This window comes from Syngnathoides biaculeatus, chromosome 13, assembly GCF_019802595.1.
Source record: "Syngnathoides biaculeatus isolate LvHL_M chromosome 13, ASM1980259v1, whole genome shotgun sequence".
Taxonomy (NCBI): domain Eukaryota; kingdom Metazoa; phylum Chordata; class Actinopteri; order Syngnathiformes; family Syngnathidae; genus Syngnathoides; species Syngnathoides biaculeatus.
The window spans coordinates 1,969,687-1,995,089 of NC_084652.1; the positions used below are offsets into that span (position 1 = coordinate 1,969,687).

Below are 25,403 nucleotides of genomic sequence, written 5' to 3' on the forward strand. Positions count from 1 at the left end.
ATGTGTACTCTATGTGAGAGAGTACAACTGGTGCCTTTTTTGAACATCTTATATTTGTTTATATTGTTTTTTTAAAATATATTATATATAAAAACCAAAACCACTGTATGGTAAAATACAAATAAAGAATCATAAAAAAGTGTTTTATTGCTATTCTAGTCATAAATGTACATCCTCTTTTAGTTTTGTATAGTTTTTCTTTACAAAACTCAGACGCACGTTGCTGTTGTACAGTTGCGTGTTGATGTGTTTGGGTTTAAGGGTTGTGTCCTCGTGAGTGACATCAGAAGGTAGTTGTTAGTTTAATGTTTGCCTCTCTGGTATGCTCCTGGAGAGTGTTTTCATCTCGTATTTGCATTTGACTGTCTCGTTCAGTAAATGCCTGAAAGTGCATCGGTGCCTTTTTTTCCGCCCGCTTCACTCGACTGCTCGCGCTGTATCCGAAGCTCACTGCTAACTCTACCTTTGGCCTGCAAAAAAAAAAAAAAAAAAAAAAATCCACCAGCGTTAATATTTGCTCTAAATCTCCTTTAGGTGATCGCATTGTGAAGGTGAACGGCGCAAGTATCATTGGGAAAGCATACTGTGAGGTTATATCTTTGATCCAAGACAGGTAAGATCCACTAAACAATTCAACAATTAATGATGGTCCCCTTTAGTTTTGGTTTCTTTTTAATTTCCTTTTGCTTTCCATTCCTCACAGTGGTGAATTTTTGGAACTTTGTGTGATGCCCAAAGATGAGGACATACTACAACTGGTATTACACCTTTTTTTGCTTTTCCATATGAACAATTTGTTCTGCTTTGGGAACAGAAACGACCCTCCCCGCTTTCATCTTGTGCCAGAGAGCTGCTCTCGTTTTGGTCTGGGACAGCAATCCTAAAATGCAGACATCCCATCAGGGTTCTCTTTTTAGGCCTTTCCAATCGGAACGGAAGTGATTTTCTGTCTGCAAGCTGTCATGTTGAAATGCATCAAATAAATTTTATGTTTATCTTTGGTCGTGCACATTCAAAGGAATGACGCTTACCGGAATTGTTTTCCGTAAGAGGCACATCCCTCCTTATTGGGAGTTTATATGTACTGCCCGTCTGTTTGTGGGTTTCTCGGTTTACTCTGGCTTCCGGAAAAAATCCCAAATAGATTCATGTTAATTGAAGAGTAAATGTTCCATAACTGAGAATGTGTGTTACGCGTGTGTGTAAATTTTACTGCTTGTGATTGGCTGGTGACGTGGCTCACCCAAGACTATAGTGAGGAAAATTGCTGTATAAAATGGAATATAATATAAATATATATATATAATTTAAAATTGTAGGAAATGCTAAAATTAATTAATGTAATTTGCTGACAGATGTAATCTTGATTAGAATATGACTAAAGATGACATCGTATAAAACCTGTTTTGCATTCACGTCAAACTGAGCAGGTCTACCTTCACCATGTCAGTCTTTGTCTAGGTCATGATGTTAATGTGGTAGGTTTCAAATGCAACATCTGTGGTTACATTTGACAGTTACTCATGGTTGGGGGAGGGAGCCATGGAGGTGTGCTTGTCTACGTATGTGTTTGCATCATACACTGTACACGTAGTGATCGTTGCCTTCATTCCTGTGTTTTGACATTGTTCTTTGGCTTTTTCTCATTGGTGTCGCTGCAGCGAGTCACTTGCATGATTTGTTCGCCACAGTTTTGATGCCAAATGCCCTTCTTTCGTCAGAAGTCCAGACGCAAACTAGCCATTTTTTATTCAGGCTTAGAAATAGTGTATATAGCAACTCTGGGAATCCAACTTTCGCCACCCAAATGAAAATCCCTTGCATATGCTGCTTCTTCACGTCTGTTCAATTTACCTTCATGAATTGTAAATGGAAAAATATCTTTAACTCGGCCTAAATTTTTGCGCATCACCGAAGATGTTAATTGTGCGAGCATAAGAATCACCTTGCGATGACGATCGCGTTCATAGTGCAGGCCGCCGCTGCAATATGCTCTCTGCACATTACGGGCAAAGTAAAGCTGCACTCAGCTCTTAAGTGCTACAGTATGTGCGGATGTTAAGGAATCGCTTCTGACAGTGTATTTGACAGCCTGTTTATATAATGAAACCCAATCGCCATTAACCTGAAATCTCCCCTGTGTACCATCCATGGCTGTGTCATAGCTTTATTGAGAATTCAATCAATAAATCATGATGCTCTCCACACGTATTACAAAAATATTATTCCATCTTTCAAAACGCAACGTTTTGCTTGAGATACTCGTGCAGGGCATGCATGTGTATTTCAAAAAAAAAAGGGCCAGGGTTTCAAATTAGGGTTTGAAATCAAGGTAGTTCTTTCAAATTACCGTTTCAAGGCGGAGTTGGATTCTAAATGAGGGTTTCAATCAATCAAAGTGTATCAAGCTATGTTTTCAAATGAAGGTTTTCTAGTCTGAGTTCGGGTTTCAATTTAGTTTCAAGCCCATTTTCAAAAGAGTTTTCAAGCCAGTGATTCAAAAAAGGTGAGGTTTGCAGTTTAAGGTTACGGTTTCAAATGAGGGTTGTAGTAAAGCCTGGATGAGCTTTCAATTTAGGGTTTCAAGCTTAGTGAGGGTTTGAAAGTAGGGTTCTAAATAAGGGTTCGACCAGCATGAATGTTTCAAATCATGCTCACACTTTCAAGCTACGGTCTTAAACTTGGTTTGGGGTTTCCAACAAGAATTCTGGTTTGTAAGCAAGATTAGGCAGCCATCACCTAATTAACGGATATTATTCAGTGTGATGTATGTCTTATGTTTCTTAAACACTTGAATAGAACAATTTGTGACGGTGAGCTCCAAGTGACGTATTTCCTGCACACGTCTAGTGATTATTTGCATGATGCAATGATTTTATGGAGTCCTGCACTTAATCATCGCCAGCTGTACAATGTCCCTTAAGCCATGCATGCTCCGAGATGTCATGATATTATTTCTTTATTTCCTTCTTCTCCGACCTTCCCCCGTGTGAGCCCCTCCCCTGTGGCCTTCCTCCGTTACCGTCGTCCACTGTATCCCATGCCTCTGTTGTCACGCTGCCGGCCACACTGTATGCACATCAGGTGGCCTGTAACCACATGAAAATAACTCTTTGAAGGCAGAAAGAATTGCGTTATATCCATGAAAGGTAAAAACTTTGGACACATACTATCCGGATGACATTGCACGTTAGGAGGCAGCACACATGGACTGCTTGGAGACAAGCAGCAGTTGCTTAGCAAAGATATTGGGAGAGGCTACATTCTCGGAGCAGAAAAGAGAGGGGGTTGTATGCCAGGGAAGAGAAGGAAATGCCAAGAGACGGGGAGAAAAAGAAAGAATGGATCATGAGCAGACTCGAGTGGATGAAATCAGCTGACTGCCCTGTGTTTTGAACAGGTTGATGCTGGGGGGGGCGGAGAGTGGGAAAGCTCGGGAGGGGGAGCTCTACCATCGGAGTGGAATGTATAATCAGCAGCTGCTGCTTCTGTCATGTGAGCATCAGAAGAGGGAGGGAGAGGGAGATGTAGACCGGAGGAACCTCATCCAGTTTGCGCAATAATGTGGTCGAGTATGGATACAACCGCGGACGCCTAACAGCAACATGAGAGGCAAGCTCGCGCCGCTGCCGCCGCCTCGCCCAGGACAGACTGTCACAGGCAGGTCGTAACGTGGCAACGCTCCACTTCGCGTATGCTGCTTCTCCCTCCCAGTGTATCGCTGTGACTCACAAATGTTTTTACCACGTCAAATTCTGCCATTTTTTTTTTTTTTTTTTTATGTTGTCTGTCTTTTACTCTGATCATTTTCTGACCGCATGTTTGTCTCACTCTGCTGTTATCCTTCTCTCTGCTGTCTTCATTTCTTAACGCTCTTGTTTTCACATGCTCGAATGGCAGCCTTTTTTTTCCGGATACAACTAATCTGGTAAGGAAACTGCTGACTAGTTGGCTATTTGTCACTAACGTGTTGCATACAATTAGCATATTATAGCATGCATGTCAGCGTCGTGGCTACAGGCGGTCGTGTGCAGCTTTACCTTACTGCTGTTGATCGAACACTCTCTGCTCTGCTCTCTGCTGGCAATTCAGATGTACAGTGCTGTTGAAATGGCCGATTCACCGTGTTACTTGTCAGATGAAGACTTCCCGCTGGCATTTTAGTGTAACCTCGCCCAGTCTTCACTCCACTGGTCACATCATTATTGTGATAAAGGCCAGTGACCTCTGAACTCTCTCGCATGTCTATGCTTTCTCGCGAAAGGCGGGGAACAGAGCCGAACACATTGATTGTTGCCCACACAGCATTATGTAAGTTTTTTTTTTTCCAGATGGATCAAAGTCCCCATACTGATACATAATCCTTTGCTTATTGCTCAGACAGTATATTAGGAATGAAAGATAGAAGTTAGTACTCTAGTTAAGACAAGACATTGTTTATTAGGTGAAAATATCTGCCTGTAGTAATTAAACAATTCCTGAAACAAATGACAAGTGTCCATGTTCATAAATGTCTTGGAGCGTAATAAGGCTAAATATAGCTCTCACAATGAGGGCGGGAACCTCCTGTCCGTCTGAGGCATCTGTCAGTCTGCCATTGGTAAATAACAATAGTTTATTCGTCTCCACATAGTTGCTTGCCTTGAAAGATTCTCTACCAGTACATCGCTGGTGTTTTTTTTTCATCCAAAATATTTGCATGTGAACTACATACGAAAAAGCAGATGAATACTACTGACACTCCTGAACTGCCAATGCCTCCACGCACTCACACTGCATCGTCCTTCCCACACACACATTTCCAGGAAGAGTTACAGTATGTTACGCTGGACTTGTTTAAGCATCTAGGGGCTCGCTGTTGATTATCACACACACCTTCTTGTCTATTTTAACACAAGTTCATTGCTCTGTCCCCAGGCCTACTCCCAGGATGCCTACCTCCGTGGCCACAGCAGCTACAGTGGAAATGCCCGTCACATTCCTGAGCCGCCCTCCGTATGCTACCCAAGAGTAGACTGTAAGCCTACGGGCATGGCCCAAGCCGCAGACCCAAAGGGTCCGGGCATCAGGGGGTCAGCAGCACCTTCTGATTATGGGTACCGTAAGGAGATAACTGTGCCCCCATCCTTTCCTCCCAAGTCCTATCCCAAAAATCAGATGGCAGTGTGTATGCGCAACGACAATGTGAGGACAATGGTGGTTCCGCCCGAGCATACGGGGCGTATGGGTCCAGCACATAGAATAGATTACGTGGACCCTGCATTTTTGAGGGGGAGGCCTGCGTCGTTAGCGCAGTACCCTCATACGAGAAAGGCAGAAGTCCATCGCGGCGGGCCGGGACTCGCTCCGTATAGAGGCCCCACACCTCACTACCCAGCCACCCAACCAAATATTGATTGGCGAACTTACCAAACGTACAGCGAATACATTGACAACAAAGGAATCCATTCTCACGGTAGTCGTACCATCCAGGAGAGGCTTGATAGCCTGCGAGCTTCCAATCAAAATAGTTTTGAAACTTCACACGGCATTCCCCAAATGGGTTGGGGTCCGAAGGGTATCCGCCGAAGGAGTACATCCCATGAACGCTCTTACCACGGACCTCCCGCCCACTTCCAAGTTGCCCCGCGCAGTGCCTCCCAGGACCGCATGATCAGTTCTGAGAGGATGAGCCACGCCAGGAACTGGGCACCAAGGAGCATGTCTCAAGATGGCCTTTTGCATAAGAGACGGTCACACTCCACAGACTATGTTGACCCAACAGAGAGTGCTCAGCCAATTGAGAGGAGAGGATATCGAAGGGTAGATCAGAGTGTGAGGCCCAGCAGACAGTCCATGCCAAGACAGGCCGTGCTGTCCAGGCCTTCTGGCAGATACAACAGCGGACAGACGGGGCCGCACAATCCTTCTTTATACTTTAAAGGACTCTACTCTCTCCAGAACCACTCCCCTCCCGTGCTCTCGGACAGACAGACACATTTTGGGAAGCAAACAAGTGGTGACCAAAATGCTTTGATCAAAAGTAACCATTCTGGTCTCAAAAACCATCAAGGCCACAACAGAGCGAGAGCTGAAAGCATGCATCCCGTTGAGGCCGAGCGAGATGTAACCTTGGTAGCGAAAAGGTCCTCTTCTTGCTCCACGCAAAAACAAATCCCTCAGCGGTCCGGAATCCTCACACCGAGCAGTGAAGATTCTCAAAGCCAGCCGACCGGACGTAGCCTCTCTGAGTCTGGAGTCGTCATGAGGCCTAAGCCTCCGTCCGGAACCAACCCTGTCCCTCTGCGCCACCCCTCCTACATCCTCGCCGTGAATGACGACGATGGGGCGGATTCCGCTGCCGACGTTGCAGCGTGCTGGCTTCCCAACGATGCACGTCGGGAGATGCACATACGTCGCCTCGGGGAACGCTACGCGTCCTGCTCCAGCAACCTGGATGAGTCGTTGGATTCTATTCCATTCATCGGTAAGAGGAAACAAATGAGTTGCAAGCTCTTTGTTGTCATGGAAACAGCTGTAGTAACATGATTCGGACGAACAAAGATTGTCACAGGAAACACTTCAAAATAGATCAATGCTGCTTGTGGACTACCAAACCACATAGTTGTTTAATTGCTGATCACGTTTCAAGGCATTTTGTTTTGGCTACACGCCATTCTGCAGAGATGCTCAGATATGGTTATCATCCTTGAATGTTTGTAATGAATCTGTATTGGTGGCATGCACACTATGTTTGGGGCAGGGCCACACTGTAAAATTCAGTGATGACTTTCATATTGTACAGTACATACAGTATATGCATTTTTAAGATCAAAATCACGAGATGCTTAAAGTTCCTCTAACTTCATTGATTTGGTTTTAAATGCGTGATACGTTAGATTGTCCCTGAAGTGAAAATAGGCAAATACTGTGGGGTGTATGTACAGTATTTTTATATTGACATCACTAAGTAATGTTTTTCAAAATCTTCATTAATATATTTGGTTTTAAATATGTTATACATGTTTGAACATAATTCCTGAAAACTGATAACTGAGAATATCCAAATACAGTAAACCCCTGCATCCTCTGTTCCTCTGCATCCACGGATGTACCCACAGAGATGATTTTTTTTTTTTTTCCCAATTTGTGATCATTTTATTTCACTTCTCTTTATCGCCCCCCTTAAAGTTTTTCACTACTTTGTATCCGCCAGTCTTTTTACAATAGATTTACCCTTTAAATGGGCCAGCTGTGTATTGGCCCCCAGTCACAGTGATCACCTTTTGTGGCCATTACTAATATTTTGCACAGCCAAGTGTGGTGCATGTAGTTTAAGGGCCCACTTTTGTAGTTTTTCTGTCATACGAAGTATTTGTGTACTACTACGGTGGACTTGGATGACGACTAAGATTTAAAATATGCTATATCCATCACAAAACCACCAAGTATTTGAAATATTAGTTGGAATACTAAGGACTTTAGTTGTGTGATAAATGAGATTTGTTATGAGAGCCTCAATCATTCTGATCCCTCGGAAACCTTGCATTAATTTTTATGTTCCTTTTAGTTTGCCCTGTTTCGAAGTTTGACTGAGGCTAGATCTGGGACACTAGCTTTAAATTTAGCTCCAAATGCATCTACAGGGAAAAGCTTTATAATCTGAGCTGTTTCAGATCCCGTACAGCAATCTGAGGCGGGGCGTACTTGTTGGTACTAACTTCTTTATCTGGTTGTGTTCATCCCACTAATTGTTTATTTATGTATTTATTTACATAACAAACTGTAGTTTTGATTTGGAATGAGTTGGCGTTGCTCGGGACATTTCACATATAAAAAGGCAAAGGCCACCTTACCAAAGTCCAATTTTTTTGCTTGGAAACTGCAGTGACTACGTTTTTCCTGCTTTCATATTTATGAATTCCATGTTTTGAGATTTCTCAGGGGTTGAGTGCAAGTCAAGGAAATGCAATGCAATGCATTATCAAGTAACTTTAGCCATATTATTTTTAATAACTTCCAGAATTGATTCAACTTGTCTTTCATACAAATTGTAAACTTTTACACACATTGCACAATTGGTTTTTCACGCAGTTTATTTTATTTATTTCAATTCATACTATATTAACATTTATACTAGGGCTTATGAATGAAGTGGTCAAAATGTCATGTCCTGACCTAGTAATATCACTTATTAGCGTTCCTGTCATTTATCACGTTAAGCTGCAGTCACGTCTGAAGAGTGGTTTTCGGATGGCGCTCGCATGCTTAGTCAAAGAGTGTCTGGGGACTGGTTTGCGGTTCTTTCCAGTTTGGGATCCCAGATGGCATTTTCAATTTGATTTTTACGCCAACCTCTTTGTTTGTTTTTCCTGTCATAATAGATGAGCCCGTCAGCCCCAGTGTTGACAAGAATGCTGCTCCTATTCCACCCTCTGCTGTCATATCTGTCCCACCATCAATAGCCACAGGTCCTTCTAGTCCTGACTCACCATGTCCTCCCATTCGCCGACAACTGTCACATGACCAAGGTAAAAGGCTTTGGGGTTGGTCGGGTCATGCACAGTCTTGACAATCCTTAATTATTTTCAGAAGAACACTGGTTATTGAATTTTGACATCTGGTCGCAAGTGCGACAAGTACATTTACTCGAATAACTCTTTAATTTGCAAGTCATGATCTTTTTATGCGCTGCTTCAGAGTCCCTGAGAAGTGCTCTTCTGGAGTCAGAATCTGCCAGTCAAACTGAGCGGTCTAAATCCTATGATGAAGGTCTGGATAGTTGCCAAGAAGAGGGGAGAGGGTACGTTGAAACTCATTTCCACTCACTGCTCGGGTATCTTTTACAATTTATCGCATTATGTTATTATGTATTCATGTGATCTTGTGCTCATTCCCCTTTTCAATCATTTATTTGTTGGTTTTTTTTTTTTCAGACGATCTTCTAGTCGGCATATGCCAGGTCTCAGAGGCCTGAGAAAGGTGAGTCACCCCCGCCATCACGGATAACATCAAGTTAATGACGTGTAGTAATAGCCACAGCGCATCAAGTGTTTTGTCTTTGGAGGTGAGCAGTAATATACCTTTGTCTTTTACAAACTGTATACTTTTGATGCACTTGCGTATCTTTGTGACAGGCACTGGACGGGCATAAAATGTCCGGGGACTCTGGATCTAATAGGGATTCCTCTGCAGATATCTTTTCCGATTCATCCAAGGAAGGGTTGCTCAATTTTAGGCAACTTTGTACAGATAAAAATAAGGTAGCGTTTTGGGTAGGAGGCATAGAAATGCAGCACACGCAGCAGTTGTTTTGATGGGCTTAACCTGTGCCATGTCTCCACTTTGTAGCGTGTTAGTGGCGGGATGAAGTCATGGAAGCAGATGTATGCGGTTCTGCAAGGTCACACACTGACCCTCTTCAGGGACAGGAAAGATGCGCTCTCGCACGTCACCACGCTGCCCGACGAGGAGCCGCTACGAATCAGCATTAAGGCATGTCTGATTGACATCTCCTATAGCGACACGCGGCGCAAGAATGTGCTGCGACTGACAACCTCCGATTGCGAGTACTTGTTCCAGGCTGAAGGGAGGGAAGACATGTTGACCTGGATTCGAGTCATTCAAGAAAACAGTAATCCAGATGAAGAGGTGAGTGCTTATTTCCGAAGGTTGCCTGTTAAAAGTCCACTGTCATGAAATACATGATTTTTAGTATGTAAAAATGGCAGCCGGCATGGACCCATGTGTTTTTTTTTTTCATCACAAATTATGATTTGGAAATATATAGCTCTTTGTCACTCCCGCCATTAAAATCCTCTTGAGGGATTTGTTTTCAAGAAGAAGCAGGAAGTGACGTACAGGGCAGTAGCGCACTCAAGTTTCGGTCTCGTCTGTTTATACTAGTTTTACCTGCTGGGAGGTAGCTTGTTGCTCCTTCTTGTTAGCCAAAATGCCGGCTCATTGCTGGATGTCGTTCGAACACTCGGGAGGATGGGTTCGTTCTTCATACTTTCCAAAAAGACCCGGTCTGTTGTGAAAAATGGATTGCACGGGTGCAAAGGACGAGGGCTTTGTGGGTTCCAAATAACAGGTAGGTGTGTATACAGCTGCTAAAAAAATACAATAGGCGTTGGGGATCGGGCGGGGAGGTGGATTGGCCGTGATCCGGATATCATCTAAATATGGCTCGAAACGATAGGGTCATATTGCCCCGGTCACTTCACTCGGTTGTGAGATGTGCTTCCATGTCAGAAGGGTCGTGTTCGTCTCCCGTAGTAGGTGGCACAGCGTGTTTTCAACGGCGAATGTCCCAATGTGACGTCACGGACAGAAGATGCAGCCAATATGGCGACCGCTTGGATGTCGAATCAGACTTCCGCAACGTTGCGCTCTTTTATTTTTCTTCATTTTTTCGTGTAGACATTGAAGAGAATAATGTTAAATGTATTTTTCATTACAATTTTATTTTAGAATGTTTATAGGGATGACGGTTGACCTTTAACGAATTGCATATTAACGAGTTTAAATGTGGTTTTGTTGTTACTATGATCTCTAAACAAAATGTTGAAAACTGTGCTTTTTACACCTTTTCAGGATGCTTCCGTAACAAGTCAGGATTTGATCAGTCGAAAGATCAAAGAATACAACATGATGAGGTCTGCAGGCAACAATTATTGCTATTAAGTCCAACATTCTGAATGATCAATCTCATCTTTTGCATGTGCTCCTCATCAGCGCACCCACAAGTAGGTCCGAACCTTCTCCCAAAACTTCCCGTCAGTCCTTGAGCATCAAACAAGCCTTTTTGGGAGGGAAAACCGACACCAAGAGCCACAGCCCCCATTCGCCCAAACCAGATGAGCGGAAAGCACTGAGAGGTACACTACAGTATAAGCTGCTGTTTACACGTTTTTCCAATCTCGTTTTGCCGTACAACATCGTAATTAATACCGCCTTATTATTCAGATGAGGCCAGTCCACCGAGGGACAGAGGTGCGTGGAAAATCGGCATTCCGGGGATCATGAGAAAACCGTTTGAAAAGAAGACACCAGCCGGCGTCACATTTGGAGTACGGCTGGATGACTGTCCACCCGCGCAGAGCAATCGGGTGTGTCAGAGCTTCATACGCCATAAAAATCACACTAGTTCCTGGGGGCAGGGCGATGCATTCAGGTTTTGGGGTCTGGATGATTTTTTTTTGTTTGTTTGTTTGCTTGTTTGTTTGTTTTTATTTAAAGAAGCACTTTTTAAAGCACCTTCCATAGATCATAGCGGGAGTCACTGATGGTGTAGTGGTACACACGCCTGCCTTCGGCGCAGCGTGGGATCGATTCCCGCTCAGTGATGGCGTTTACCTACCTTGTGACTGGCTGGCGACCAGTTCAGGGTCTAGTTAGAGTTCGCCTGAAGTTTGCTGGGATAGGCTCCAGCTCTCTCCCCGGATAAATGCAGAGGGGCCGCGTCAGGAAGGGAATCCGGCGTAAAAACGGTGCCAAACAAATATGAGCGTTCATCTGAGATGACGCGCTGTGGCGACCCCTAACGGGACAAACCGAAAGAAATACATACAGGCATACATACCATAGATCAAAACCATGTCTTCACTGACTAACGCTGCCTACACTCTACCAGTAGTTAGCATTAGCAAGATAGTCAGAATTGGCTTGGCTTTGCAGCATCAGACCGTGAGCAAAAAAGACAGCCACCTGCTCAGTATGTTCTAGAGGCCAAAGTAACCTCTCGGGTATTTGTGGAGGAGGGGGACTAGAGGATGAGATTTTGGGGGATTCTAGTGCGATAGGAGTAAATTAGAGCGTCAGTCACGGGATTGGGCAGGAGCACGATTGAAGTGCATCGGGAGCAGGCAGGAGCTGAAACTGAAAACAAGGAAGCTGGGAATGGACGGGACTGGGAAGCATGATGGCAGGTGTGGCCAGGGTGGAAACCATGACCGTAGTGAAACCATGGTATTTTTTTTTTTAAATCAATATTGTTTTTATAATAATATTAATGTTATATAATATTTTACATTACTTGGACATTTCTCTTTAGCAACGATCTTAACATGGCTAAACAAAGGGACTAAAACAACTTCCATCCATCCATTATATGAGCCGCTTATCTTCACAAGGGTCGCAAGAACGCTGGACGCCATCCCAGCTAACTTCGGGCAGGAAGCAGAGTACACCTTGAACTAACCAAACATCCATTCGGACACACAATCACACTTTGGAGCAGTTTCGAGTCCCCAAATAATGCATGTTCTGGGGGGTTTTGTTAATAAATATATCTTTTGTTTCTTGATCATTTTTGGTAATTCAGTTTCTTTATTACAGTGACTAAGGCAGAGATACTGCACATTTTACTCCAAGAGATTGGGGTCAAGATCTGTGGGAGTGGGAGGGAGGGGGGAGTCAACATCCACCCTTGTGTCACCCTCTAATAGGGACGAAATGGTTCTTGCATTTTAGGGTTTTGAACGAGAGCACAAAAACTGAATCGGTGCGTGTGCCATGTCAGTAGATAGTTGGGGATAAGTCCCACAGAGAAAAATGTGAATATGTGGGGGATTACTGCATTCAGGAGGAACTATCACTCTTTAGACACTCAACACCACAGAATAATCTGTCAGGATAAACTTTCAGAGACATCCGGCCTCTTAATGACTTTTATCACAACGAAGGGAAATACTTAAAGTTGGACAGATTTTTTTCATGTGCCTTGTGGGTTTTTATTTTTAGTTGGTCTTAATTACATGCTGACCATGTGTCCCAGTTTGTTCCCCTGATCGTGGAGGTGTGTTGTCACGTGGTGGAAGACCGAGGCTTGGAGTACACGGGGATCTACAGAGTTCCTGGAAACAACGCCGCCATCTCCAACATGCAGGAGGAACTCAACACAAAAGGCATTGCTGACATCGACATCCAAGAGGATGTGAGTGGCTGCACCTTCAATTAGGCTCTTTGCGTCACGTCTGGCTTTTACCCAATGCCCTCCAAATCTTGCACTTCTCTGCAGAAATGGAGAGATCTGAATGTCATCAGTAGCTTACTCAAGTCCTTTTTCCGAAAACTACCCGAGCCCCTGTTTACAAATGGTGAGAGTCTTTAAAAAGACCTTTTCAAAAAAAGTGGGTTGTGTTTAAAACCGCATGAGCTGTAAGACTTTTCCGGGTCTGCTCGACAGAGAAGTACGCCGACTTTATTGAGGCCAACAGAACAGATGACTCAGTCGAGAGACTCAAGGAGCTGAAGAAGCTGGTCAGGAATCTTGGCGTCAATTTGCGCAGCACTTTTGTCACATGTGAGAGGAACACTTGGAACGCTGCAACTCTCCTCTTTCCCTCAGATCCACGGACTGCCTGATCACCACTATGAAACGCTCAAATTTCTCTGTGCTCACCTCAAGAGGGTGTCCGACAACTGTGAGAAAAACAAGGTGTGGCACTCTACCAGCAGACTCGCTGCGTGTTCATATTCATATTTAATACGTCTGCTTCCCTCCCGGAAACAAATTTCATTTGTCTCTACGCTATCGGTTTAGATGGAGCCTCGAAATCTGGCAATTGTGTTTGGCCCGACGCTGGTCCGAACCTCCGAGGACAACATGACGAACATGGTCAACCACATGCCTGACCAGTGCAAGATAGTCGAGAATCTGATCCAACAGTACGACTGGTTCTTCACCGAAGACTGCGATGAAGATCCAGTTGTATGTGGATTGTGTTTATTAGAAGATTTTTATCAACGTGGTGGCGGCCTCATCTTTTCATTCTCCCTCCTTCCTGCAGACCACGGCCGAGCAGGAGAGCACAGTGCAGTCTCAGCCCGTGCCCAACATCGACCATCTGCTCTCCAACATCGGACGGACCGCCGTGTCGCCCGGCGAAGTCTCAGGTGAGCTTCCGCGGTGTCTCTCTCAGCCTTCGGACTCGCGCACGTCGCCGCAAGAAATATTTGTCCAAGCGAGCAAAGTTGGAGCAGTTGCTATTCTATTGTAGCACATATACTTATTGAAGTATTAAATATCAAACCTAATGACATTTTTTTTTTACATGCTTTGGCTGAGACAGTTTTATTATATGTGGTTTGAACGTGAGCGTTTTTGATTGATTTGATGAATTTCTTTTGGTTTCACTGTTTTAGCTCCAATTGTCTAAGTTGTTTTTTTTTTTTTTGTCCATTCCTTTGCTTTGACTTTCTTTTCCTCTCACCCAAGCCATTTTTTCCTTTTCCCTGTGCTTTACCTGTGTTGAGACGACGACTCCTTTTCTTTCAGTTCTTTCCTTCCCTTCCTCCTCGTCTCACATAGCCAGCATGTTCTTTCCCAGAAAGCAAATTCAACTGAACACAAAACGGAACTTTTATTTATTTTTTTAAATCCTTCTGTGTGTAGTGTGTTGTTTCTCTCCCTTACCCCTTGTCCAGCACTCACACATGACCCCATCTTGACACAGGCCAAGTGGGCGGCGTCTATCACTCGATGATGTCACTGATGGACTCTGTTTTGTCAGTGGTGGACAGCTGGGACTGTAGGAAGAAGGACGAGTGTTGTGCCCAGTGTAGCTGCCTAGTCTGCAGAAACCCGCAGCTCTTTTAAATTGGGGGCGAAAAGGAGGAAAAGAGAGAAAAAGAAAGAAAGAGAAGTCGATGTTTGTCATTTTCCTTGTGGTGTGCACGTCTCACATTCAAAGCAAAAATACCCTGCACGGAAGGGATACAGCGCAATGCTGCCGTGCGGTCTCTCAAAGCTCTTTTGCTGTCTCCTGTTGTCTCTAAAGCTGATCGCAAGGACAAGTAGCATGGTACGGTCAACTTCAGGTTCGCTCCGGTCATGTGGCGTAATCTGTCATGATGTCTGGGGGGGGAGGGGAGGGGGCTGAGCTGGATGCTTCCAGGCACACACGCAATCCCAAACAAACCAACACATACCGAATTTCAGCAGGTTGATTCCACTCTTACTTGTGGATTGGGAGCCCGAGCGCGAGGTCATTTTGATTTGATTTTTGTGAACGTTGTGGTCCGTCGCCTTTTGTTTTGTCATTATACAGGGAGTCCTCGGGTTAAGACGGTCTCCCCCGAAGACGTTTCGACTTTACAAGGCCCGTCCCCCATCCGCCATTTTGTCTGGCTAACGCTTGTCCCCGTTTGTGCGCCGGGAGTATCTTCGCATTTTTCGCACTCCTTTTTAGACATTACGGCCCCAAAGAAGAAAGCCGTGTCTTTTAGCAATGCTTCTGCAGCCAAAACAAAATCCATTACCGTGGAAACGATGCTCAAGATCATAAAACGATCGGAGAAAGGAGAGACACCAAAACCACCAAGGCTTCAGTCGCTCGACCGTGGTGACAATTACTAAAGACAAAGCCCGTATTTTAGCGCACGTGGAGGGTTCCGTTCCTATGTCGGATACAATGATCACAAAACGAGGTTCTTCGGTACTTGTCGAGATGGAGAGGATTGAGGACCAGGTTCTTTCGCAATAGCTAAATACAGCCTCCCCTTCTTTTTCTCCATCCACCTCTCAGCACTAATACTAAGTAATGCTAACTACACCATCTTGTTTATTTCAATCTAGTAGTATTTTGTAGTCGTTGTAGTTTTGTAATAGTATTTTGATGTAAATTCTGACTTTCATAGTGGAATTTTGACTTAAGTCGCTATTGTAGTCAGTCGTAGACCGAGGACTCCCTGTATCTGCAACAGGGTGACACGTCCTCATCCCGAACATGCTTTTATTCAGGCCAGAATCTGTCCTTCGATCCCACCCAGAGAAGGTTTTTCCGGGGCGCGAGTTCCTTTTGAGGAGCTCTGAACAGGAACATGACTCGAGTTACCAGCAGAAACCGATCGCTGTACTTGGCTGTGATGGACGGTTCCGGTTCCCTTTTCATCTCTCCGACGGCCCTCCAAGTACTGACGAGTTGTCAGAGTGAATGAAAGATAATAGTCATGCAGATGTAAAAATGTAAAATGATCAAAATGTCACTTACATCAGAGATGAATTTTGCTCTAGAAATTCCCGAGTCGCTCGAGCTTTTTTCACACAGATGGCACAAAATAAGCAAATCAGACCGTTAACAGATTTGCCTTTTTCACAGGGTACAGAGAAAAAAAAAATTATTTCAAGCTCAGAACCAATCTCCTGGATGTATTTATATCATGAGGGGTGCGGAGGGGGCGGGTTGGCTGTCTTCTCTTTTTGAACAGCCAAAATACTGGTGATTATTTTTTTCGGGGTAACAGTGCATGTTAATGGAAGAGGAGAGGAAGTAGTGTTGTTTGGACAGATGTAACGTGAAGGCTTGCCAGCGACACACTCGCCGATCTGTTCAGCTCAGGCCTTGAAGTCAGTGCAAGCGCATCACGCTTTCCGCTCGGCGCCGCCTTTCGAGTCGGGCGAAAGAATGCCTCCAGCCAGTCGGTGGCGAAACGTGATGCTCCCTGACTGACGTTTGTGTCCGTGATGTGCCGTCGCTGCCTCCACCGTTACCCGAGCATGAGCCGCTTGTGTCCGTCTTCGAACCGCCGGGGGCTCCACCGCGCCCTCCTTCCCCTTCTGTCTCTCGCTCTCTCTGCGCTTCTCCGTCATTTCAGGCTTAGTTTTCTGCCACCTCCTCTTCCTCGTGCCCACAAACCGCTTTACTTAGTGTGGTTACTTGTCCTTGTCAAGTGAGTCATCTTGCTTCCATCCAGCTGCGCTCCGTGATGCTCGTGTCTGTCAGTGATGATATCAGCAAGCCATCATTCTGCTTCTTTATGCCTTCCTTCTCTTTTATCGAATTGACCCGCTTTGACGAGGCCACTGGTGGCAGACTACTAATGATTCTCTTCTTGTCGATGCAGATTCAGCATGTAGTGACTCCTCCAAATCAAAGGTGACGTCCTCTTTTTCTTGTCTTTCTCACAAGTTAATCCTCGCCCCGGTCCAATAAGTTGACGGCGCGGTCTGTCGTCTTTTCCGCAGAGCCTCTGGGGGTCTGGGAAGGATCAGTGTAGCAAAGAGATGCTGCGCTCTTCCTTCTTCGTCAGCCGCAAGCGCAAGAAGTCTAAAGACAAAGCGCAGCCCAGCAGTTCGGACGACGACCTGGATGCGTTCCCCAGGAAGGAGAACCTGGGAGAGAGCCAGAAGCCGCCTCCTTGGTCGGGAAACAGTCGCACTGAGATGACAGAGAACGAGGGGGGCACCAGCGAGACGGAGCAGCCGAGGAACAGTTCTGAGGAACAGCTCGACAAAACCGACGAGACCGAGATCCCTCGCGAAGTCAGAGCCTCCTCACGTCTCGCCGGCTCTCCGTTCGTGTCACCCTCCGCCTCCCCGAGCTTAGATGGCCACGTGGCGGCGGCGGCCGCCGCGCACCAGTCCTCGCTGTCAGACCCGCCCTCCAATTACGACGACACGGTGTCCGACCTCGGTACGATGAACAGCTCCAGCTCCCGGGCCTCCGCGCCAAGAACCAGACGCTGCAGGACGGCGCCGCCGGGACACGACGCGGGCGCCGGCGGGCCGGGAGCGGAAGTGTGCTCCATCACCTCGGACTACTCCACCACATCGTCCATGACCTTCACGACGGGCGGCGAGCTCAGCACGCTGAGTCCAGAAGTGCGCTCCGTAGCGGAGAGCAGAGGCGGCGACGACGACGCCGATGACGAGCGGAGCGAGCTCTTCAGCGAGGGCAGGCCCACCGAGACGGACAGCGAGAGCGACATTTCCGTCTTTGCCGCGGCCAGAGACGGGGCGGCGACCGACCGCCGAGACCCGCAGGAGGCCCCGCGGCCGTTGGCCTCCCACAGGCTCATCGACTGCGACACGCTCTCCAGAAAGAAAGCCGCTCGGCAGAAGACCGACAGCGAGTCGTCGCTGGATGGCCCTCGCGCCGACAAAGAGTCCAACAGACTGTCGCTGGTTTCCGCCAAGGGTCGCTCCACCGGCAGCCTCAGCTCATCTTCCCGCGGTGAGCTGGATAAGGGGGAGCCCGCGTGGAAACTGAAGATCACCGATCGGCTGAAAGTGCGTCTGCGCGTGTCGGTGGACGACATGTTCGGCGTGGGCAGCCAGCGGAGCGGCGAGGGCCGCAGTAAGAAGAAGAATATCCGGCGCAGACACACCATGGGGGGGCAGCGAGACTTCGCCGAGCTGGCGGTTCTGGGCGACTGGCCGCAGCGGGGCCTCTGCTCCGGGTCCCGCTCCGAGCTGTCGGCCGTGGACCGCCTGAGACCCAAATGCAGCTCCCAGGACTTCTCCATCGGCGACTGGATTGCACGCGAACGGCATCGCGCCAGCAATCCCGAGGTGAGCCTGGACCTGGCCGATCAACAGGGGGCGCCGCGCAGCTCCTCGGAACCCTCGCACCGCGCTGCCGAAGCTTTGAACGGCGGCGCGCCGCAGGCTAAGAGTCTGAGCTTGTCGGCCACGGCGCACCCGCACAAACTGGCGAGTTCCCAGGTGGTCCACTCGCGCTTTTATCAGTACCTGTGAGTCTGTTTGCGTGCGCTTTTGTCGTTCGAGTCGAGTTGTCGAATGAGCATGTTGTACATGTGTTGTAATGCAAAGTGCGTGCGAGACAATAACTGTGGACCTCGTGTTCAAGGCATGGAACAAATACGGTTTATACATCTATTTTTTTAACGATAACTGATGCGATGAGGGCGGACCCGGCGCAAGACTTCCTCCTCCCGAACGCAAAAATATCCGCCACGCTGAAGACTTGGGACGCCGTTTGCGGCCTTCGAGCACATTGTCGCGTGAATGAAGGATTAGATTTTAAGAAAGATTAGTAAAGGTATAGATTTATAGTTTTTCCAGATGAGTTATTTTTGTGCATTATAAAAGTGGCAGTATATGTGAACCAGTACCCAAATGAAGAATGTACAGATTGATGTGCTCGCCGTAACGCCGACTAAAAGCTCGAGACGCTCGCGTTCCCGCTAAAATGTATACCGTACGTACGTACGTACGTGCTCCGCGTGGACTTGAACGACCTTTCCGGTACAACGCGCGCAAGAACCGCCAACGAGGCTTTTCCAAAGGTACAACGCAGACCAGAAGACTGGACTTACAAGTACGCACATGTGAAATAATACACCTGTTTGTGGTTCGAAAGAGCGGTGAACAAAATGGAGAGAGAGAGAGAAAAAGTTGGGAGCAGAAAATGGGTAGTGAAATAGCAAAATAAATCTATTAGGAAGTGCCTGACGATGAAATGTTAAGGGTGCCATATTGTCTTGTTACACAGTACTGTGAATGACCTTTTTCTATTGTTGGCTGTCGTTCTCCAGGTTCTCTAAGAATGAACGCCGAGCTTCCATTCCTCGAGGCGTTCCGCTCTGGTCTTAACACATTTTTCTACTTTGTTTCCACCGTTGCTTTTAATTGTGTTCTATAACAACTTGAATTTTAAATATTCACTGTAAAAAAAAAAAAAAATACCTTAAGTTAAATGTACATACAGACGCCACGTTTTAGCTGCTTGACTTCGCATTTCGCATCCTCCGTCGGCCCGTGTACTACGTTTGCGGACAGTTTTCGGTACAGCGCGCGAGGGCCCGCGAACCGTACAAATGCCGCGTTCCGCTTGATTGGGAGAGGAGTGCACAGACTCCGGAAACACTGGAAATAAATTTTTGTCAAAGGCGATGACAAGTCGTGTTGTTGTTTTTTTCCATCGATGCAACAGCGTCGCCTGAAGAAAATAGAATATTGTTGAAAGTCTCGTCATAGTTTGGAAGTTAAAAAAGTGAAACCGGCCTCGTTTTGTTTGTTTACATTGTCAAATGATCACTTCCTTGGAGAGTCAACCAGGCCCCTTGGCTCAGTGGTTAGAGCGTGGTTTGGCAAACCAGGGGTTGTGAGTTCATATCCCACTGGGGTGTCTTCGACGTCATCCTGTGGCCACCCCCGAACATGACAAGCTGATAGAAACTCAGTTTTTACTTCCTTGGAGAGTCACTGATGGTGTAGCGGTACACACGCATGCCCTTGGTGTTCAGGTTGTAGTCCGCCTTTCGCCCGAAGCTAGCTGGGATAGGCTCCAGCTGACATGACATGAGACTTCCTTGGAAATCCCAATGTCCACTCAAAGGTGAGCTATTTTTAGAATTGTTGCGTGATCTGTGATTGGTGTAGAATGAGTAAATGAGCCAGGTACTGACTGTGGGCCACTGATTTAAAAAAAAAAAAAAAAATATATATATATATATATATATATATATATATATAGAGCGCATACGCGTCGAGTGGTGTGTCGATTGGTTGAAGCCACTTGGCCACCATCTTGGTACTCCCAAAACATGGTTTACAGGTTGGATATTGGCAGGGTTTTTCCTCAAAATTTGGCATGTAGAATTAAAACTGGTCGTGTGAGTTTGACATTTGTTCAATTCTGGTAAGCCAAAAAAAGGCTAAGTGCAAAGAAAAAACAGAACAGCGTGACAAGCAAGAAACTTTGCAGATTACCCAGGGCCTGTTTTCTGTGACATGTTAACTTCCCCCAAAATATGCTGTGAAGAACTGTCGTCATAACATGGAAAAAAAAAAGAATTTTTTGTCATAAAAACATGAAATTTGAAGTCAATCGGTTCTATATCATTTTGGAAATACGCCCTCGCATTCGTAAAATACCTGCTAAACGCATTCTTCATATGTTGATGATTGAGGTCCTACCTGGTGGAAAGGAGCTAATTGGTAACTATTGGAAGCACTCAATCTCAACAAATGCCAATGACATGTGGGGTCCCTCAAGGGTCAGTTCTCTGACCCCTTCCGTATGCTACTATTGGGTCAAATTTTCCAGAACTTGAGTTTTGACTATCATAGCTACCTGTTGCATACAGAAAATTTAAACTTGTTTCCTTGCATTTCATAAATGCAATTTGCAGAGTTCTGTATTGTGAAATTCATCCCAAAAAAAAAAAAAATGACAGAAAATGTGTTTTCGTGCTTATTCACTGATGAAAATATTTACATTGCTTTGTCGCGAAAAACCATCGGCCTATAATGGCGAAGTGGAGAGTAAACTGAATAACAACTGTAAACAAAACTTTGTTCAAGTGAATTAAGCTCATCAGAAAGTAAAAAAAAAAAACAAAAAAAAACTTTAGCAGTGTCAAAAGTAAATCTTTCTAACTTACCTGTGGAATGTTTTCTCACGGCCACAAAACTGGCGATTAACGCAGGTACCGGAGTTGGGTGTGCTCATTGGTTACTAACCTGTTGAGCTGTTGCTGCAAACCTCATCAAAGCAGCAGTACATCTTTTTGTGACGTCACTTTAAAAAAAAAAAACTTATTTCTGATCATAGCACTGCGAGCAAAATGTACGTGCATTGTTGTGTTTGTCCACTAGATGGCGGTGACGTTCCGTGACAAAAGTTAGGTCTGCCCATCAGGTTTCTACGCATCTATCATTTATCTAAAATGGGGTTAGGGTGTCAAAAGAGGCTTTTAAAACACGGGTAGAGTTACAAAGTAAGTTTTTTTTAAACGCCGTTGGGGTACAAATGAAGGTTTCAAAACAGAGTTAGCCGGGTTTTAAATGAGGGTTTTCAAATGGGGTGAAGGTAACAAATGACAATTTCAAAATGGGGTTCGTGTTTCAAAGTAGGGTTTTGAAATGAGGTTAGGGTTACCAATTAAGGGTTTAAAACATAGTTAGGGTTTCAGAGTACAGTTTTAAAATGGGATTACGGTTTCAAAGTAGGGTTTGGACAAAATAGAGGGGAACCTCTCTGATCAAACATAATCGAGCTTTCTGATGGCCATCTTAAGCTCCGCCCCCTTAGCCATGTCCCACAAGCTTTCAAAACGGCGACCGAACAGAACACGTTTGAACTCGATTCTCTATCGCGTATTCCAGATAATATTCGGGTATGTTTTTCGCCAAACGCGTCAGAGCGAGTTCTACAACTATTTCACGTAAGGATACGTACACGGAATTAAGATTTTGGATGGATGTCGGCGGTCGATGCCAAAAAAGTTTGACGCCTCACAAACTTCATCTTAAAATCCAACAGAATGAAAAAGTGGAATCGCACTGCGCATGTAAAGCAGGGTGAGTACTTTTTACTTGGGAAGATCACCAGTAATGTGATTGTAGTCTTTAGAACTGAGTAATGGCTCGTAATGGAACCCAGTGCTCTGTCTTAAAAGTCCGATTTGATACAAATAGGCAGGCAAATAGACATTTCTCTTGCATTCACGTATCGCTAACCCGACTCCTCGCCATAAAACACTTCATTCAGCAGGTCTGTGATACACAAACAAAGTGAAAGGAACAACTTTCCTGCAATGTATAAATCACTGATAATAATTCAATCCAACTCCGAGAAGATACTTCTCCCTCACTTACCTTCGAACATACACCCTTGTGTTTGTTGATATTTAATTGTACATGGTTCTCTTCCACGATCCTTAATCCACCGTAGACACTTTGTCAACTGTGTTTTCGGCTTTGGAAAATGAATCAAGGGGGTCCCTTGTAACCTTTCATCACAATTGCACGCTCTGAGGACCATTTTCTTCGTCACATGAACTTTTCCAAGCGCACGCTACTGACAACCGGCATCGCTTGTGGGACAACACGGCGGCAGGGGCGTGTCAAGACGATGCGGCTATCTGATTGGCTATCATTGTACGAGCGATTGACAGGTCGGAAAGGTCCATTCCTTCTTCTGCGCGCTCACACAATAATCACATGACTGACTCAAAGTGGGCGGCGGCACGATACCCCCACGAGTCGTTCAAACTCAGACCGTATAATATTCTGAAATGGCAAATGCGGAATACGGCAAATCCTTGTTAGACAAGGAAAGAAATAAAGCCACGCAAAAGATACAGTTCAAAATGCTTCATGTACAAGTTGCACATACAACATACAGACTCAAACATCGTCTTGTTTTACACACTTTGCACGTCTTCAGGTGACTACAAACCACTGACGCTAACTAATCGAACCGGTTAAGAGTTTTTGCCATTTAGCACACAAAATTAATCCACAACGTAATGAGACTTCAACACGGAGAATTCCCCAGATAACCTGCAGATTGTAAATCCGCATTTACAAAGCAGTGTAATATCGATTCCATCAGGAAAAATGTTTCTTCTGGCTCACAAACACTGGGGGGGAAAAAAAAAAAAAAAAGTCCTCGTCCCTCACTTCCGTCGTCGAGTGGGCTTCGAATATTGAACGTCCGCCCACTTTATTAAGGCACATTGACTAAAAATAACCCCAAAACTGGACGCGATTGAATATTTGGATGCGCGTTCGATGGACTACAACATTGTGCCTTTGATTTGTCAAAACGGACGCAGCCACGCTAAAGTACCGAGGAGTATTAGGCCAACCTTTTTTTTTTTTTTTATTTTGAAAATCAAAACACGTCACCAGAAGCGTCCAAACGTGCACCTACGTCATCAAGTCACGTGACTGGCCGGAAGTGCCGGTCAAACAAAGCGTTGCTAAGTCGGTTGGAGGCGACGTGAAAATACGTCGTATCGCACGACGCCCAGAGTTTTGTCCGACACCGTTAAACACTTGTAAGGTGATAATAAACGAAGGTAAGTGGAAAAATGAGGAAAAACTTGGCATAGAGGACCCATGTCGATGTCGAAGAAATTGGACTTGCGCTCGTCTTGGACAACTGGAACTACACACGGATTTAGTGAGTAAATCGTAGAGATTGACACGGAAGAGTTTGGAAGCGTAGAAAAGTCTGGACGCGTACAAATACTTTGTTGCTGGATCTGTTCTCGATCAAGAACAAATCCCACAGGGTAATGGAGCCACCCAGATTTTTTCAATACTAATACCAATATTTAAAGAAATGCTTTTACAGAAACTCACATTGATTAACTATGACTGGAAAAAAAAAAGACAGCGAGTCAGCTCCTCCGTACACGGAAGCGCGTTGCGCCCACACGTTAACCGCCGTAAACGTCACTGTGACCGACGGTTTCTTTTCTTTTTTACATACGCATTGGACTCATTTGAGAAAAAAAAGACTGTCGGGGAAAGGTCTACAGTTTAATGTGTGGCCGCAACACACTTCCGTGTACTTTGGAAAAGACCCCCTGTCGTTTGTTTTTTTTTTTTTTTTTTGAAACACATTGTTCGCAAATGAGCCAACTTAGCATTATAAATACTTCTTGGTAATTGGAAATTGAGAAGAATAATTCTAACCTGAAATGAAGCGATCGCTACACAGTCGTGTGTATTTTGGTTGGGCACCATCCATCACGTTTAATTGGCGAAATCCATCGATATTTTCTGGTCTTTTCAGCGGCTATTGCATAGAATGACCTCGTCTGTTGTGACAACCAACAGCACAATGGGACTCGGACATTGTGAATAATCTGCTCCGGTTCGACCCCCCCACAATGTTGAGTGGCTCTTTTTGACCTGCAATATGGCGGCGTGAGAATGGTGACATCACGTGCACGAGCTCTATTGTCGTTAGTTAGGGTTGCCAGTAGTCCTTATATATGTTGGTAAAGTGCTTTTTTTGATTTTTGATTTTTTTTTTAGGTCAAGGTTGTTTATTTTAGAGATCAAATTCATAATAATGAGATTAATGTAAAGTTTTTAACACTTCTGAAACCTCTGTAAGTCACTGGATTTGACAATACTGCTAACGGATCAGCAAAAGTGTTTTTTTCCCCATTTTCTTAAATCCCTGAAAAGTGCTGCTTTTGGCGACATGAGTAATCAGCACAACGGCGGCGATACATTTGTTAGATTTTAGAATTTTTAGATTCACTTCCGGATTTATGAGAACGTATTTTCCGAGATGCAAAGACGTTTTTCAGATTAATATTTTTTATATTATTTGAGATATTTTTGAGAAGCAAGTCCGAACTTTGGGAGAATAAAGCAGAAACCTGTGATGGAACAAGCCAAAAATTAAAACAAACTTGTATGACAAATGAGGTGGTATGACCGAGAAGAAAAAAAAAAAAATCATAATATCAAAAATATAGGATAAAGATGAAAAGTATATATCCAAAAATTTGTTTTCAAGATTTAAGTCTTATTTAATGAGGAAAAGTATATATTTTGAGAATGAAATGTACATTTTCTTTTAGGTACTATACAGCATATTTTTGAGAAATATACTTTTCCCCAAAAATACATATTTATTTATTTTTTAAATAGATACATTTACCTTCCAGTGTATTTATTTCCTCTCTTCTCTTCAAGGTCTCCCTAATACTCCTTTGTACAAAAGACAAACAGCACTTATTGTATACGCCGGGAAAACACCAAATAGAGAATATTTTGGATTTGTCAACACAACAACCAGCAAACCAGCAGTTCGGTCTTTGTGTCGATAGGGGGCGCTATTTTTTTGTGCTGAAAAGTGCTGGTTTGCCGGCGGCTCCGCGTACGGTTCTGTTTTGCTGCTCCGTCTTGCGTTAAATTGCGGCAA

The 25,403-nt window shown here is 44.9% G+C and overlaps 1 protein-coding gene and 1 long non-coding RNA gene across 2 annotated transcripts in view; one reads left to right on the forward strand and one right to left on the reverse strand.

The window, feature by feature from the left end:
* arhgap21b (Rho GTPase activating protein 21b) overlaps nucleotides 1–19,623 on the forward strand; it is a 35,579-nt gene extending 15,956 nt beyond the window's left edge. Inside the window, exons 6-24 of the mRNA XM_061838612.1 lie at nucleotides 535–613; nucleotides 704–758; nucleotides 4,918–6,466; nucleotides 8,364–8,510; nucleotides 8,680–8,782; nucleotides 8,916–8,961; nucleotides 9,117–9,242; nucleotides 9,331–9,630; nucleotides 10,576–10,637; nucleotides 10,717–10,859; nucleotides 10,948–11,090; nucleotides 12,758–12,916; nucleotides 13,001–13,079; nucleotides 13,169–13,242; nucleotides 13,331–13,420; nucleotides 13,526–13,693; nucleotides 13,773–13,878; nucleotides 16,828–16,859; nucleotides 16,949–19,623. Of these exons, the coding sequence (XP_061694596.1) occupies nucleotides 535–613; nucleotides 704–758; nucleotides 4,918–6,466; nucleotides 8,364–8,510; nucleotides 8,680–8,782; nucleotides 8,916–8,961; nucleotides 9,117–9,242; nucleotides 9,331–9,630; nucleotides 10,576–10,637; nucleotides 10,717–10,859; nucleotides 10,948–11,090; nucleotides 12,758–12,916; nucleotides 13,001–13,079; nucleotides 13,169–13,242; nucleotides 13,331–13,420; nucleotides 13,526–13,693; nucleotides 13,773–13,878; nucleotides 16,828–16,859; nucleotides 16,949–18,460 (4,973 nt within the window). The 3' untranslated portion in view covers nucleotides 18,461–19,623. The remainder of the gene's footprint in view (nucleotides 1–534; nucleotides 614–703; nucleotides 759–4,917; nucleotides 6,467–8,363; nucleotides 8,511–8,679; nucleotides 8,783–8,915; nucleotides 8,962–9,116; nucleotides 9,243–9,330; nucleotides 9,631–10,575; nucleotides 10,638–10,716; nucleotides 10,860–10,947; nucleotides 11,091–12,757; nucleotides 12,917–13,000; nucleotides 13,080–13,168; nucleotides 13,243–13,330; nucleotides 13,421–13,525; nucleotides 13,694–13,772; nucleotides 13,879–16,827; nucleotides 16,860–16,948) is intronic.
* Nucleotides 211–22,410, reverse strand: LOC133510564 (uncharacterized). The gene is made up of 4 exons (XR_009797643.1): nucleotides 21,112–22,410; nucleotides 14,399–14,574; nucleotides 14,229–14,325; nucleotides 211–470 (listed from the first exon to the last, which is right to left on the reverse strand). It is a non-coding gene; the product is annotated as an uncharacterized LOC133510564 (long non-coding RNA).
* Between the last annotated feature and the right edge of the window lie 2,993 nt (nucleotides 22,411–25,403).